At 45.0% G+C, this 16,189-nt stretch overlaps 1 protein-coding gene across 1 annotated transcript in view; it reads left to right on the top strand.

The window, feature by feature from the left end:
• The first annotated feature begins 3,128 nt into the window (after positions 1-3,128).
• Positions 3,129-16,189, top strand: part of LOC129707161 (patched domain-containing protein 3-like) — a 28,313-nt gene continuing 15,252 nt past the window's right edge. Inside the window, exons 1-3 of the mRNA XM_055651960.1 lie at positions 3,129-3,230; positions 9,139-9,205; positions 9,830-10,615. Coding sequence (XP_055507935.1) covers positions 9,887-10,615 — 729 coding nt within the window. The 5' untranslated portion in view covers positions 3,129-3,230; positions 9,139-9,205; positions 9,830-9,886. The remainder of the gene's footprint in view (positions 3,231-9,138; positions 9,206-9,829; positions 10,616-16,189) is intronic.

Below are 16,189 nucleotides of genomic sequence, written 5' to 3'. Positions count from 1 at the left end.
CCAGGGGCAGCAGGGAGACGACGCGCGTCACTGCATGTGTTGCCCCGCGTCACGCCGCGACAACCGCTTTTGTGGTGGTCGCCCAAGTGGGTCAGGCCCTATAGATGAAGACACAGTTATGACTTGTGAAAATATTTAGACAGATGTACGGAACAAATGTTTTTTGGAGGAATATAGGCCAAATGGGACGAGCCTTAAATGTCATGTTGGTTGGCATGGACAAATTGGGTCTGTTTCCATGCTGCATATTCTAAATATGAGTCAGGTGCAAGTGCTTAAGAGAGGTTATAAAGGAAGATTTATTTTCATGCTCAGGATGGTTGGAATTGTGAATGCAATGTCTGAGAGGTTGGTCGAGACAGAGAAACAACTATGGAAGTATCTAGGCAAGCACTTGAATTACCAAGACTGAGCAGGCAATGGACGAAGTACTGTTAAATCGTGTTGGTGTAGATGGGTACTTGATGACTTCAAAGGGTCTTTTGTGCGTTGACATTATGATTGTTTGACAGATTTGTGACACTAACAGCAAATTCCATAAAATCAGTGCAACATTTCAATTTATCATGAAATCAGATTATTTGCTCTAATCATTGGACCTTATTCTTGCATTGTTTATCTATCTATCAACTGTCATAGTAAGAATTCTATTATTGAGGATAGTGGACATATTTACCTTCACTATTACTCTTCAATTTCATTTGACTTTTTTCATCCGCAGTGTTAATAATTAAGGCCCTTCTGTTTTAAATAAATTAATGGCAATAAGCTGTCTGAGGAAATTGATTAATGATACAAATCGGTTCAGTCAGATGTCTCCCATTGTGTGTGTGTGTGTGTGTATCTATATTACTAAAAGTCTGATCTTGACCGCTTTTGGTTCGCTGTGATGTGATTTCTGAGAGAACACCGTTACCTACAGCCGTCATTTTTGGCCAACTCGCTCAGAGCCCCCCTCCGCCTTCCGGGACCAGAGGATTTTTCCCATCGATAAAAAATCAGAGAGATATTAATGTTTATTTAAAAATCCCCATTCTCTCTGCTGCTCCCGCTGGCGGAAGGGGGGCGGGACTGTAATACCCGGAAGTGTAGTCCCTCACTCAGTCTCTGCCAGACCCAGGAAGCGAGAGGGTCACGGTTCTCTGAGCTGCGAAAAACACTGAACGCACGACTACTCCACGGTGAGTCCCCTCGATGCGGCTGTAAGGTGGCTGCTGCCCAATTGTTTGCCTCGCCTTTTTAACAAAATTGTGTTCACAAAATGAATTTTAGTTGTCGGGTGGCTGCTGCCAAATTGTTTGCCTCGCCTTTTTAACGAGTTTGTGTTCACAAAATGAATTTTGGTTGTCGGGTGGCTGCTGCCCAATTATTTGCCTCGCCTTTTAAAAAAGGTTTATGTTCACAAAATGAATTTTGGTTGTCAGCTGGCTGCAGTCAAATTATTTGCCTCGACTTGGCTTTTAAAATCGTTGCAACAAGAATCCATTTGGCCCACAATGTCTATACTAGCCCTCTGGAAACCAGTACCTTCGGCCCGCAACATCCATACTAGCACAACAGAAAGCCCCCACCCCACTGGTGAGCAATATTGGTCCCACTTAGTCTAGTGTGTGTGTGTGTGTGTGTGTGTGTATGTGTATTTATATTACTAAAAGTCTGATCTTGACCGCTTTTGGTTCGCTGTGGTGTGATTTCCGAGCGAACGCCGCCACCTAAGGCCGTCATTTTTGGCCACCTCGCTCAGAGCCCCCCTCCGCCTTCCGGGACTGGAGGATTTTTCCCCATCGATGAAAAATCAGAGAGATATTAATGTTTTTTAAAAATTCCTCATTCTCTCTGCTGCCCCCGCTGGCGGAAGGGGGCGGGACTATAAAACCCAGAAGCATAGTCCCTCACACAGTCTCTGCCAGACCCAGGAAGCGAGAGGGTCACGGTTCTCCGAGTTGCGAATAACACTGAATGCACGTCTACTCCACGGTGAGTCCCCTCGATGTGGCTGTAAGGTGGCTGCTGCCCAATTGTTTGCCTCGCCCTATTTAACAAAATTGTGTTCACAAAATGAATTTTAGTTGTCGGGTGGCTGCTGCCCAATTGTTTGGCTCACCTTTTTAACAGGTTTGTGTTCACAAAATTAATTTTGGTTGTCGGGTGGTTGCTGCCCAATTGTTTGCCTCGCCTTTTTAACGATTTTAGAAACATAGAAAATAGGTGCAGGAGTAGGCCATTCAGCCCTTCGAGCCTGCACCGCCATTCGATATGATCATGGCTGATCATCCAACTCAGTATCCCATCCCTGCCTTCTCTCCATACCCCCTGATCCCTTTAGCCACAAGGGCCACATCTAACTCCCTCTTAAATATAGCCAATGAACTGGCCTCAACTACCTTCTGTGGCAGAGAATTCCACAGATTCACCACTCTCTGTGTAAAAAATTATTTTCTCAAATCGGTCCTAAAAAACTTCCCTCTTATCCTTAAACTTTGTGTTCACAAAATGAATTTTGGAGGTCGGGTGGCTGCAGTCAAATTGTTTGCCTCGACTTGGCTTTTAAAATCGTTGCAACCATTTGGCCCACAATGTCTATACTAGCCCTCTGGAAACCAGCACCTTCAGCCCGCAACACCCATACTAGCGCTACAGAAACCCCCACCCTACTGGCGAGCAATATTGCAATATTGGTCCCACTTAGTCGTGTGTGTGTGTGTGTGTGTGTGTGTGTGTGTGTGTGTGTGTGTGTGTGTGTGTGTGTGTGTGTGTGTGTGTGTGTCTAGTGATTTGGCAAATTGCAAAGACTTCTATTCTGTCCACTTGATGTGATTATATATGTAGATTAGACATTCTGGTCAAATTGCATGTACTGGAAAATCAAATTTTACCAGGACCACAACCCAAAATTTAGTTTATTACCCGAATGAACATCTGTTCACATACAAATTATGTTCTGTTTAAACACCATCAGATTTTCAAATATATTGATGTATTCATTTATTTGCATGCAGTGCACAACAGACAAATATCTAAGTTCTTTAGTCACACAATTGCTGTGAAGTCCTGCCCACTACGGTTTGCTTCCCCACATGTCACATGTCATTGATGGGTTTTTTTTTTACCTCGGTGAAACCAGAAGCAGCTGGTGCCTCTTGAGAAGGAAAGATCTTTTTGCCTCGCAACATAAACAATTTAATATAAATTACTCTTGTCATATCTTGGATGTATATGTATCCTATCAGGTAGGCTTTTAACAATTTTTTGTTGTTATTGTCTTCAAAGTCGCTGTAATATTGAGACCATACCGGTAATCTGCACACACTTAAAAAATGGTTGGACAGCTTTTTTAAATTGTAGCTATGTCAATTTAAAAAAAAATCCTCATTACGTTTGTATTCACCCTTGGTATTTTGGACATTACTTTTCAAATATTATTAGCTTTTAAAAGTGTGAATGATCTGCAAATTAGTTTGCAACTGTTCTGCTTTTTATCTCATCTGTTGCGGTGTTATTTTTGAGATGACAAAACCACAGCCCAGTAGGACATCACGAGGAAGTCGGTCACAAATTATCCAAATTAAGTTACTGTCAGCATGTTACTGGAGGAAATGTATTGAGTTGAGAAAGATATACTACATTTAATATTTTGTCGAGTCATTGAGAAATATGCACTTAGGCCCAACTTTTCCCTGCTGACTATTGCGCCTTCCTAAGGTAGAGTCAATTGCCTGCAATAAGCCACTTCACTTTAAACATTTACAATCCATGCACCTGTCTAAATGTTTTATTACGTTGTAACATATCCCTGCGGCACATCAGTGGTCACAGCTTTCCAATCAGAAAGACAACCCTCCCCAACTACCCTTGGATGCTTTACACCAAGCCAATTTTGAATTCAGTTGGCTAGTTCACCCTGGATCCCATATGATCTTACATTCTGGATGAGCCTACCATGCGGGACCCCATCAAAAGCCTTGTAATATCCATATAAATAATGTCAATTGCCCTGCCCTCATTAATCCTTTTGGTGACATCTTCGAAAAACTATGAAATCGGTGTGACATGATATCTTACACGGAAAGCTGTGCCGACTTTTCCCAAGCAGTCCTTATCTCTCCAAATGTTGGTAGATTCTGTCCTTCAGAATTCCCTCTAGTAACTCATCCACCGTGACATCAAGATCTATGGCCTCTAGTTTCCTGGCTTGGCCTTGCAGCCCTTAAATAAAAGTTTGCCACTGCAATGATATCCTTTCTATAGGTTGACAAAGAGAGCTTCACACGGTTTGGGACCCTGATGGGACAGGTTGGATAAAAAGAGAGGTATAGGGAACTAAAGAAAAGCGAGGCTCATCGGGAGTACAAAAAGTTGTAAGGAGGTGCTATGAAAAGAAATTAGGAAGGCTAAGAATGTCATGAAATGTCACTGGCAGTCTGAATTAAGGGTAAAATGAGGTGTTCTACAAATATATTAACAACAAAAGAATAAGCATGGAAAGTGTAGGGCTCATTAGGGACAACGGAGGTAATCTGTGTATGGAGCCAGAAGGTATACTTGTCTTAAATGAAAATCTTCCATTTGTATTTGCAAGAGAAACAGATTTTGTAGTTGGAAAATTTAGTGAGGGGGAAGATGAAATTCTAGAGCAGGTCCCTGCAAATAAAGAGGAGGTACTCGACACCTTAGCAGACTTAAACGGAAAAAGCCAGATCGGATCTATCCCAGGATGTTGTGGGAGGCAAGGGTTATTGGGACTTTATTTGAGATTATTAAATCCTTGCTGATTACAAGTGATATTAACATAGAAACATAGAAACATAGCAAATAGGTGCAGGAGTAGGCCATTCGGCCTTTCGAGCCTGCACCGCCATTCAATATGATCATGGCTGATCATCCAACTCGGTATCCTGTACCTGCCTTCTCTCCATACCCCCTGATCCCTTTAGCCACAAGGGTTATATCTAACTCCCTCTTAAATACAGCCAATGAACTGGCCTCAACTACCTTCTGTGGTAGAGAGTTCCAGAGAATCACCACTCTCTGTGTGAAAAATGTTTTTCTCATCTCGGTCCTAAAGGATTTCCCCTTTATCCTTAAACTGTGACCCCTTGTCCTGGACTTCCCCAACATTGGGAACAATCTTCCTGCATCTAGCCCGTCCAACCCCTTAAGAATTTTGTAAGTTTCTATAAGATCCCCCCTCAATCTTCTAAATTCTAGTGAGTACAAGCCGAGTCTGTCCAGTCTTTCTTCATATGAAAGTCCTGACATCCCAGGAATCAGTCTGGTGAACCTTCTCTGTACTCCCTCTATGGCAAGAATGTCTTTCCTCAGATTAGGAGGCCAAAACTGTACGCAATACTCCAGGTGTGCGCAAAATTCTTCCCCCTTTTCAAGAAGGCAGCATGGAAAAGCTTGGTAATTATATATCTGTGAGCCTAATATCACTAGTAGGGAGGTTACTGGAGAAAATGCTGAATATTAGGATTAATAATCACTTGGAACTGCAAGGTCTGGTCATTGACACACAGCGTGACATTGGCAAGGGCAGATTTTGTCTGACTAATCTTATTGAATTTTTGAAGTGTGAATCAAGTATATCCATGAGGTCAGAGCAGTAGATGTTGTTTATGTGGACTTAAATAAGGCCTTTAACGAGGATGCACATGCGAGACAGATTCATGTTTCTAACCACATGGGTTAGAGTCCATGGGATCCAAGGCAATTTGGCAACCTGGATCCAAAAGTGGATCAGCAATAGAAAACAGAGGGCAATGGTGGAGGTTTGTTTTAGTTTTTGCCTGTTACTACTGATGTTCCTCGGGGATCAGTGCTGAGACATTTGTTCTTGTAATACATAACCATATAACCATATAACAATTACAGCACGGAAACAGGCCATCTCGACCCTTCTAGTCCGTGCCGAACACATAATCTCCCCTAGTCCCATATACCTGCGCTCAGACCATAACCCTCCATTCCCTTCCCATCCATATAACTATCCAATTTATTTTTTTAAATGATAAAAACAAACCTGCCTCCACCACCTTCACTGGAAGCTCATTCCACACAGCTACCACTCTCTGAGTAAAGAAGTTCCCCCTCATGTTACCCCTAAACTTCAGTCCCTTAATTCTCATGTCATGTCCCCTTGTTTGAATCTTCCCTACTCTCAGTGGGAAAAGCTTTTCCACGTCAACTCTGTCTATCCCTCTCATCATTTTAAAAACCTCTATCAAGTCCCCCCTTAACCTTCTGCGCTCCAAAGAATAAAGCCCTAACTTGTTCAACCTTTCTCTGTAACTTAGTTGCTGAAACCCAGGCAACATTCTAGTAAATCTCCTCTGTACTCTCTCTATTTTGTTGACATCCTTCCTATAATTAGGCGACCAAAATACACCATACTCCAGAATTGGCCTCACCAATGCCTTGTACAATTTTAACATTACATCCCAACTTCTATACTCAATGCTCTGATTTATAAAGGCCAGCACACCAAAAGCTTTCTTTACCACCCTATCTACATGAGATTCCACTTTCAGGGAACTGTGCACAGTTATTCCCAGATCCCTCTGTTCACCTACATTCTTCAATTCCCTACCATTTACCATGTACGTCCTATTTTGATTTGTCCTGCCAAGATGTAGCACCTCACACTTATCAGCATTAAACTCCATCTGCCATCTTTCAGCCCACTCTTCCAACTGGCATAAATCTCTCTGTAGACTTTGAAACTCTACTTCATTACCCGCAACCCCACCTATCTTAGTATCATCTGCATACTTACTAATCCAATTTACCACACCATCATCCAGATCATTGATGTACATGACAAACAACAGTGGACCCAACACAGATCCCTGTGGCAACCCACTCGTCACTGGCCTCCAACCTGACAAACAACCATCCACCATTACTCTCTGGCATCTCCCATTCAGCCACTGTTGAATCCATCTTGCTACTCCACCATTAATACCCAACCATTGAACCTTCTTAACCAACCTTCCATGAGGAACCTTGTCAAAGGCCTTACTGAAGTCCATATACACAACATCCACTGCGTTACCCTCATTAATTTCCCGTGTAACATCTTCAAAAAAGTCAAGAAGATTAGTTAAACAAGACCTTCCAGGCACAAATCCATGTTGACTGTTCCTAATCAGACCCCGTTTATCCAGATGCTTATATATATTATCTCTAAGTATTCTTTCCATTAATTTGCCCACCACTGACGTCAAACTAACAGGTCTATAATTGCTAGGTTTACTCTTAGACCCCTTTTTAAACAATGGAACAACATGCGCAGTACGCCAATCCTCCGGCACTATTCCCGTTTCTAATGACAAATGACTTGGACCAGAGATAATAACTTGGTCACTCCAAAACTTGCGAATGTTGGTAATACAGACTTGGTAGTACTCATGAGTTACCTGAAATTTGAATCACATTGATTTCAATGCAGATTCTAGTACTGCCAAAGACGGAAACGGAAATGTATTTTTGAACAGAAAATGCTGGAAACAGGTCTGGCATTCTTGGAAAGAGAAACAGTTAACATTTCATGTTGGACACCCTTCATCAAAACTGGAATAAAGGGAAAACATGTTAATTTTCACAAGCTGAGAAGGTGGGGGATGGATGGATGGATAGAGCAAAGAAAAGATCTCTGCAATAGAGTCAGAGAGTCATACAGCGTGGAAACAAGTTATTTGGCCAACTTGCCCACGATGACCAATGTGTCCTACACTACTCCCACCTGCCTGGCCCATATTTTTCTAAGCCTATCTTATCCATGGCCAAATGTTTTTTAAATGCTGTTATAGTACCTGCCGCAACTACCTCCTCTTGCAACTCATTTCATATACCTATCTCCCTTTTGTGCAAAAAAGTTGCTCCTCAAGTTCCTATTAAATAATTCCCCCCTTATTTTTAACCTATGCCCTCTGGTTCTTGATTCCCCTACTCAAGAGTCATAGAGTAATACAGGGTGGAAACAAGCCCTTCGGCCCAACTTGCCCACTCCGGCCAACATGTCTCAGCGACACTAGTCCCACCTGCCTGCGGTTGACCATATCCCTCCAAACTTGTCCTATCTGGCTGTTTCTTAAACAGTCGTGTGAAAAAATGACCCTTCAGAATCCTGATGAATCTTATCCAGTTCACCTTTTACCTATTTATCAATCCATTTCACTATCACATCAATATCTCCATGTTGCTTCAGAATACCTTCCATATTATACCGACTACCTATTTTTGAGCCGTCTATAAACTTACTGATCATGCCTCCCACATTCACATCCAAATCATTCACATGTATAGAAGTTGGGATGTAATGTTAAAATTGTACAAGGCATTAGTGAGGCCAATTCTGGAGTATGGTGTACAATTTTGGTTGCCTAATTATAGGAAGGATGTCAACAAAATAGAGAGAGTACAGAGGAGATTTACTAGAATGTTGCCTGGGTTTCAGCAACTAAGTTACAGAGAAAGGTTGAACAAGTTAGGGCTTTATTCTTTGGAGCGCAGAAGGTTAAGGGGGGGGACTTGATAGAGGTTTTAAAAATGATGAGAGGGATAGACAGAGTTGACGTGGAAAAGCTTTTCCCACTGAGAGTAGGGAAGATTCAAACAAGGGGACATGACATGAGAATTAAGGGACTGAAGTTTAGGGGTAACATGAGGGGGAACTTCTTTACTCAGAGAGTGGTAGCTGTGTGGAATGAGCTTCCAGTGAAGGTGGTGGAGGCAGGTTTGTTTTTATCATTTAAAAATAAATTGGATAGTTATATGGATGGGAAGGGAATGGAGGGTTATGGTCTGAGCGCAGGTATATGGGACTAGGGGAGATTATGTGTTCGGCACAGACTAGAAGGGTCGAGATGGCCTGTTTCCGTGCTGTAATTGTTATATGGTTATATGGTTATAAGTGATAGAAGGTTAATATTTAACACAGCAAATATATTAGAAAGGAATTAAAGAGCAAAATGTTATTAGTTTTGTTTTTGTCACATGTAGCGAGGTGGTGAAAAGTTTTTGTTACGTGCTAACAAGTAATTATTGGAATTACGCAGGACTTGGGGGACCAAAAAAAAATAAATCACATTTTGGAGAAACATCTTTGACCTGAAAGATTAACTCTTTTTTCTATAGATGCTGTCTGACTTGCTGTTTGTTTCCAACATTTTGTGTGAGCATCGGGTCACAAGATTGATTTCTGGTAAGTGGATTTCTGGCAAGCTGACAAATTGTGGCTGGAACTGACAGGCATAATGCTGGGCTTCAATATTTGGCTATATAGGACCGTGATGAGGAGAAATTTATTGAAATGGAGAGTTGTAAATTTTTAGAGATGTTCATTTAAATTTTGTTCATTTGGGTATATTCAGAACTGAGGATTAGATTCTCAACAATAAAGGAAATGAGGATACATTAGAAAAGTGAAACTAATGGAGACATTAATTTTAAGAAGCTTTATTCTTATATCAGAATGGTGTCGTCTCCTTTAACATATGCCTAAAATCTATTTTTTTGGACATGCTTTGCCCTCTTGACCTAATATCATCTTATGTGGCTTGTTGTCAAATGTGGTTATATCCTATCAATTGTCTGGGGCATTTTATTAACGATACTACAAATATGCATGCCGTTGTTTTGAGGTTGATGTATTGTAGACAACATTTTTACAAATTCTTATGTTGTGTTATTGGCTTAAATGAAAATGGCAAGTATTCAACTCAACTCAGTCATTCTAATTTAAAATGAATTAATTTATACATTTGATGCTTCATGGTACCGGCCCCAAATTTAAAGAGTAATATATATTTCTATCTTTTTATTACAGAAAATTGAGTATGGCAATCTGAAAGTCTTTGGATCAAAGCTTCAATTCTGACCTGTGATGGCTCAATGTCGAACAGACTGTATTGAGAAACCTCTTTGTACAGCATTTAGGAAACTAGGATTTTGTGTTGGGCAAAACCCCTGGTGGTTCTTGCTTGTCCCTTTGTTTGTTTCTGGGGGATTAGGAGCAGGATTTTGTTTCTTCTTTCAAAATGAAAGCAATAACATAGAAGATCAGTTTACTCCCATTAACGGACCAGCAAAATCTGAGAGAGAGTTCATTAAAGAACATTTTCCAACCAATGATTCTCAATCCTTTTCTAAACAAAGACTTTACACAGAAGGGACATTTGCTTCATTTATTGCCATTTCAAAAGATGGTAATATTCTTACAAAAGCAGCATTTGAAGAGATTTTATCACTTGACAGAAAAGTCAACGATTTTCAATTTTGTGAGAATGGCACAACCTACAATTATTCTAATCTTTGTGCAAAAGTCGGAAAAACTTGTGTCTCAAATGCACTCTTAGATTTGCTGAATTATGACCCTAATCTGATTGAGACGGAAAAGATCTACTACCCAAAAACAAATCATACTTTTATTGGCAGTGAACTGGGAGGGATTGAGTTGGATGATATTGGAGCTTTTCTTAAAAAGGCCAAAGCTATTCGGCTGCGTTATCCCTTAAGAGAAGATGATGAAAAAGACAAGATACTTAGTTTACTTTGGATCCAGAAGTTTCTTCATGAATTCACAATGGTGCAAACACATTTAACTCATATTCAGGTAAGAATTTTAAATTTGCATTAAACCATTTCAGAAAACTATGTCTATGTCCACCATCAGTAGATTTTTGACTTCCTACTAAAATTGGGATTCATTTGTTTGAGGAAGGACATCCTTGTGATTGAGGCAGTGCAGCGTAGGTTCACGAGATTGATCCCTGGGATGGCGGGACTGTCATATGAGGAAAGATTGAAAAGACAAGGCTTGTATTCACTGGAGTTTAGAAGGATGAGGGGGAATCTGATAGAAACATATAAAATTATAAAAGGACTGGACAAGCTAGATGCAGGAAAAATGTTCCCAATGTTGGGCCACAGTCTTAGAATAAAGGGGAGGTCATTTAAGACTGAGGTGAGAAAAAGCTTTTTCACCCAGAGAGTTGTGAATTTATGGAATTCCCTGCCACAGAGGGCAATGGAGGCCAAGTCACTGATGGATTTAAGAGAGAGTTAGATAGAGCCCTAGGGGCTAGTGTAGTCAAAGGATAAATTGGATAGGTATATGAACAGGAAAGGAATGGAGGGTTATGGTCCGAGTGCAGGCAGATGGGACTAGGGGAGGATAAGTGTTCGGCACGGACTAGAAGGGCCGGGTTGGCCTGTTTCCGTGCTGTAATTGTTATATTGTGGCGGCTCCCAAGGGTCGTGCCATCATACTGTCAAACCCCGGCACGGGAGTGCTTCAGTCCGGAGGCGGCCCTTAGCCAGAGGGTTTAAAGGCAGGTGTTTGGGCGCCATCTTTCTCTTGTTTGGTCTTCCCTACAACCGAGAGGAACATAATAAAAGGTGCCTCTAAAACACTGGACTTCATGCTTCCCTTTGAGGCCCACGCACTACATTGGTGACCCCCGACGCTCATTGGCGTCATGATGGAGAGAAGAGAAAGCCCTACCTCCTCACAGGCCGGCCCGGCCCTGTCTCTGGACGCGGCCTCGTTGAAACTGCCCAACTTCTGGACCACCCGGCCGCTCATCTGGTTCCAGCAGGCAGAGGCCCAGTTCAACCTGCGGGGCATCACGGTCGATGCCACCCGCTTCTATTACCTGGTGGGGGCCCTCGACCAGGACACTGTTGAAGAGGTCACGGACTTCCTCGCAGCCCCCCCGGACAATGATAAATACCTCGGCCTTAAGGAGCTTCTGCTCCAGATTTATGGCCTAAGCAGGATGGAGCGTGCTGCTAGGATCCTGCATATGGAGGGCCTAGGCGACCGGCGGCCATCTAGCCTCCTAAAGGAGATGGTGGCTCTACTGGATGGGCACACGCCGTGCCTGTTGTTCGAGTACACCTTCCTGCATCTACTGCCGGCCTACATCCGTCTGCAGCTCACAGACGTCTTGTTTGCCAACCTCAGGGCCCTCGGGAGGCATGCCGACGCACTGTGGTTGGCAAACAAGACGTCTGTGAGCTGCTAACGTCAGCGCGCTGGCCGTCAGCAGAGACGGGGTTTGTCGCGACCTCGATTTTGTGTTTGTGGACCTGGACGACATCCTGGTGGCCAGCCGCTCGCAGCAGGAGCACTGCGCCCACCTTCGGCAGCTCTGTCAGCAGCTCAGCGAGCATGGTTTGGCCATCAACCTCGACAAGTGCTGTTTTGGTGTAACCGAGATTGACTTCCTCGGCCACCGTGTGACTGCGCAAGGCGCGGTTCCCCTGCCTGACAGGGTCGACGCCATCCGTCGGTTTCCCCGCCCATGCACGGTGCGTGGCCTGCAGGAGTTTGTCGGCATGGTGGCTTTTTACCATCGTTTCGTGCCATCTGCGGCCCACATCATGCGGCCCCTGTATCAACTTCTGGAGGGTGGGCAGAACAAGAACGTTGAATGGACCCATGAGGCAGGGGCAGCTTTTGACGGCGCGAAGGAGGCCCTTGCTCGGGCCGTACTGCTGGTGCACCCGCGGGAAGATGCCCCAACTGCTCTCACGGTGGACGCTTCGGAGTCGGCGGTTGGTGCTGTGCTGGAGCAACTGACGGGCGGAGGTTGGCGGCCCCTGGCCTTCTTCAGTCGACACCTCAACCGTGCGCAGTCGAAATACAGCGCGTTCGATCGCGAGCTCCTGGCTCTCTACCTGGCAGTGCACCATTTTCGCTACTTCCTGGAGGGCCGCCCATTCACCGCCTACACGGACCACAAGCCACTCACTTTCGCCCTGGCGAAGGTTTCCGACCCCTGGTCCGCACGACAGCAGCGGCAATTGGCCTACATATCGGAGTATACGACATCTATCCGCTACATCGAGGGGAAAGAGAACCGGGTGGCCGACGCATTGTCCCGCCCCGCTATCAACGCCGTGTTCGAGGTGGCGCCCGGAATGGACTATTCTGCTCTGGCAGAGGCACAGCTCACGGACGATGAGGTGCCCGCCTACCGGACTGCCATCTCCGGCCTCCGCCTTGAGGATGTCCCTCTCGGTCCTGGGGGAGTGACAATCCTGTGCGATGTGTCGTCCGGTCAGCCGCGCCCCATCGTCCCTGCCACCTGGCGCCGGAGGGTGTTCGAGGTGATCCACGGACTGGCTCACCCATCAATCCGGGCGACAACGGCACTAGTGGCCGCTCGTTTCATGTGGCACGGTCTGCGCAAGCAGGTTGGCCATTGGGCTCGCACCTGCATTCCGTGCCAGACGGCAAAAATCCAGCGCCATGTCCGTGCGCCTCTCCAGGAGTTCGGTCTACCTCACCGGCGGTTCGACCATCTCCACGTAGACATTGTAGGGCCTCTTCCGCCGTCCCGGGGTATCACCCACCTTCTTACAATGGTGGACCGCTTCACTCGGTGGCCGGAGGCCATTCCGCTGGCCGATACTTCAACGGCTACGTGTGCTCGTGCATTGTCCGCGCACTGGATTGCTCGCTTCGGGGTGCCGGCGCACATCTCCTCAGACCGGGGGCCACAGTTCACCTCCGAGCTGTGGTCAGCCATGGCTCGCTTGCTGGGGGTGCAGCTGCACCACACCACGGCTTACCACCCGCAAGCTAACGGTCTGGTGGAGAGGTTCCACCGGCAGCTGAAGGCGGCATTGAAGGCACGACTCTCCGGCCTGGACTGGATGGATGAGTTGCCGTGGGTTATCCGGACTGTTGGCCTCATCATCGGTGGAGCTCGTGTACGGGTCGCCACTCACGGTGCCCGGGGAGTTTGTGCCGTCGGCGCCGGGGCAGCAGGGAACGCCCTCATCCACCCTAAAGCGCCTTCGCGAGCGAGTTGGCAGGCTCGCACCCGTCCCGACGTCCCGCCATGGGACATTTCGCCTGCATGTGCCATCAGCCCTCAGGGACTGCCCATACGTCTTCCTGCGCCGTGATGTCCACCGGACGCCACTCCAGAGGCCGTACGAGGGCCCGTTCCAGGTGCTAGAACACGGGCAGTCGACTTTTGTCTTGGACATGGGGGGGCCGGCCGGAGGCAGTGTCGATTGACCGTTTAAAGCCGGCGCACCTGGACATTGACCAGCCGGTGCTGGTTGCCCAACCTCGACCTCGAGGGCGCCCCCCTCACGGCTTCTCCGCCCGTCACTCCACCCGTCCTCCCGCCGTCCCTCGACCTGTCCCTCCACCTACGCCTCGGCAAGCCCCGGGATCAGCTGACTTCCGCATGCGGGCCGGCCGGGTCGTGCGCCCGCCGGTGCGTTTCGTGCCTCTGGTTCTGGGGGTGAGGCGGGGGGGGTCCTGTGGCGGCTCCCAAGGGTCGTGCCATCATACTGTCGAACCCCTCGGCACGGGAGTGGTTCAGTCCAGAGGCGGTCCTTAGCCAGAGGGTTTAAAGGCAGGGGTTTGGGTGCCATCTTCCTCTCGTTTGGTCTTCCCTACAACTGGGAGGAACATAATTAAAGGTACCTCTCAAAACACTGGACTTCGTGCTTCCTTTTGAGACCCACGCACTACAATATGTTATATGGTTATATATGATATGGGGAGAAGGCAGGCACGGGTTATTGATAGGGGACGATCAGCCATGATCACAATGAATGGCGGTGCTGGCTTGAAGGGCCGAATGGCCTCCTCCTGCACCCATTTTCTATGTTTCTATGTTTGTGACTGCTCATCATTGTAATTAATAACTTGAAATATTAGGAAAATAACAATCTGCCTTTGACAACCTTTAAAATGGCCCAACCTTTTCTTGAAAGTAGTAACTACAAAATTATCTTAATGTTATTGAAAAGGTGAACAATTTGCGTGAAGATAATAAACCATATTTTAACAATTTAACTGGATTTTAACAACCGGGTTTTAACTGCATCTCTGACTAGCAATTGAATTTCATTGATTTTAATACTTTTTGGACATTGGATGGCCTTTATCCAACGGCATCAAACGTTGCTTTCACTTCTCCCAAAGCAATTTTGATGACTTTATTGCTAATTCTCAAAAGTTAATCTGAGAAATTGCATAATACAGTGGATTTTCCTTTCAATGCTATGATTCTCAAATTTGGTGGCATTTCAACTGTGCACTGCATTTGTTACATCAATAGGCTCCTCATATTCATTGACAAATTAAATCAGACTGGTCAGATCAATCCTTGATACACAACTAAGCTACAGATATAACCGTGCATAGTTTCTTGAAGGTGGAATCTCATATAGGCAGGGTGGTAAAGAAAGTTTTTGGTATGCTAGCCTTTATAAATCAGAGCATTGAGTATAGAAGCTGGGATGTAATGTTAAAATTGTACAAAGCATTGGTGAGACCAAATCTGGAGTATGGTGTACAATTTTGGTTGTCCAATTATAGGAAGGATGTCAACAAAATAGAGAGAGTACAGAGGAGATTTACTAGAATGTTGCCTGGGTTTCAACAACTAAGTTACAGAGAAAGGTTGAATAAGTTAGGTCTTTATTCTCTGGAGCGCAGAAGGTTAAGGGGGGACTTGATAGAGGTCTTTAAAATGATGAGAGGGATAGACAGAGTTGATGTGGACAAGCTTTTCCCTTTGAGAATAGGGAAGATTCAAACACGAGGACATGACTTCAGAATTAAGGGACTGAAGTTTAGGGGTAACATGAGGGGGAACTTCTTTACTCAGAGAGTGGTAGCGGTGTGGAATGAGCTTCCAGTGGAAGTGGTGGAGGCAGGTTCGTTGGTATCATTTAAAAATAAATTGGATAGGCATATGGATGAGAAGGGAATGGAGGGTTATGGTATGAGTGCAGGCAGGTGGGGCTAAGGGAAAATAATTGTTCGGCATGGACTTGTAGGGCCGAGATGGCCTGTTTCCGTGCTGTAATTGTTATATGGTTATATGGTCTATAACTAAAATGCTCGTCTTGTTTCGATCTATCTATGTGTGTTTGTCCATGTGATTCTGGAACTACACCAAAAGGGTACACGATAGCGCTAATATTTTTGCACCACCTTACTCGCCATCGTCCTGTGGTCGTTTGTGTCAAGTTTCGTTCAAATTGATGTTGTTTTATATTTCATAAGTTATTGACATTTAAAAAATGACATTCAAGTTTAAGAAAAATTTAGCAGCTATTGGGATTCAAATCTTTGCTGGCCCAGCTTGCAACAAAGTTGCAATCGAGGAACACTCAGTCCTTCCAGTGTTTTTAGCTGAACAGGAGGGGG

Source organism: Leucoraja erinacea, chromosome 2, assembly GCF_028641065.1.
Source record: "Leucoraja erinacea ecotype New England chromosome 2, Leri_hhj_1, whole genome shotgun sequence".
NCBI classification, from domain to species: Eukaryota; Metazoa; Chordata; class Chondrichthyes; order Rajiformes; family Rajidae; genus Leucoraja; species Leucoraja erinaceus.
Note: the sequence above shows the minus strand (reverse complement) of the source record. Positions and strands in the feature narration are given on the sequence as shown.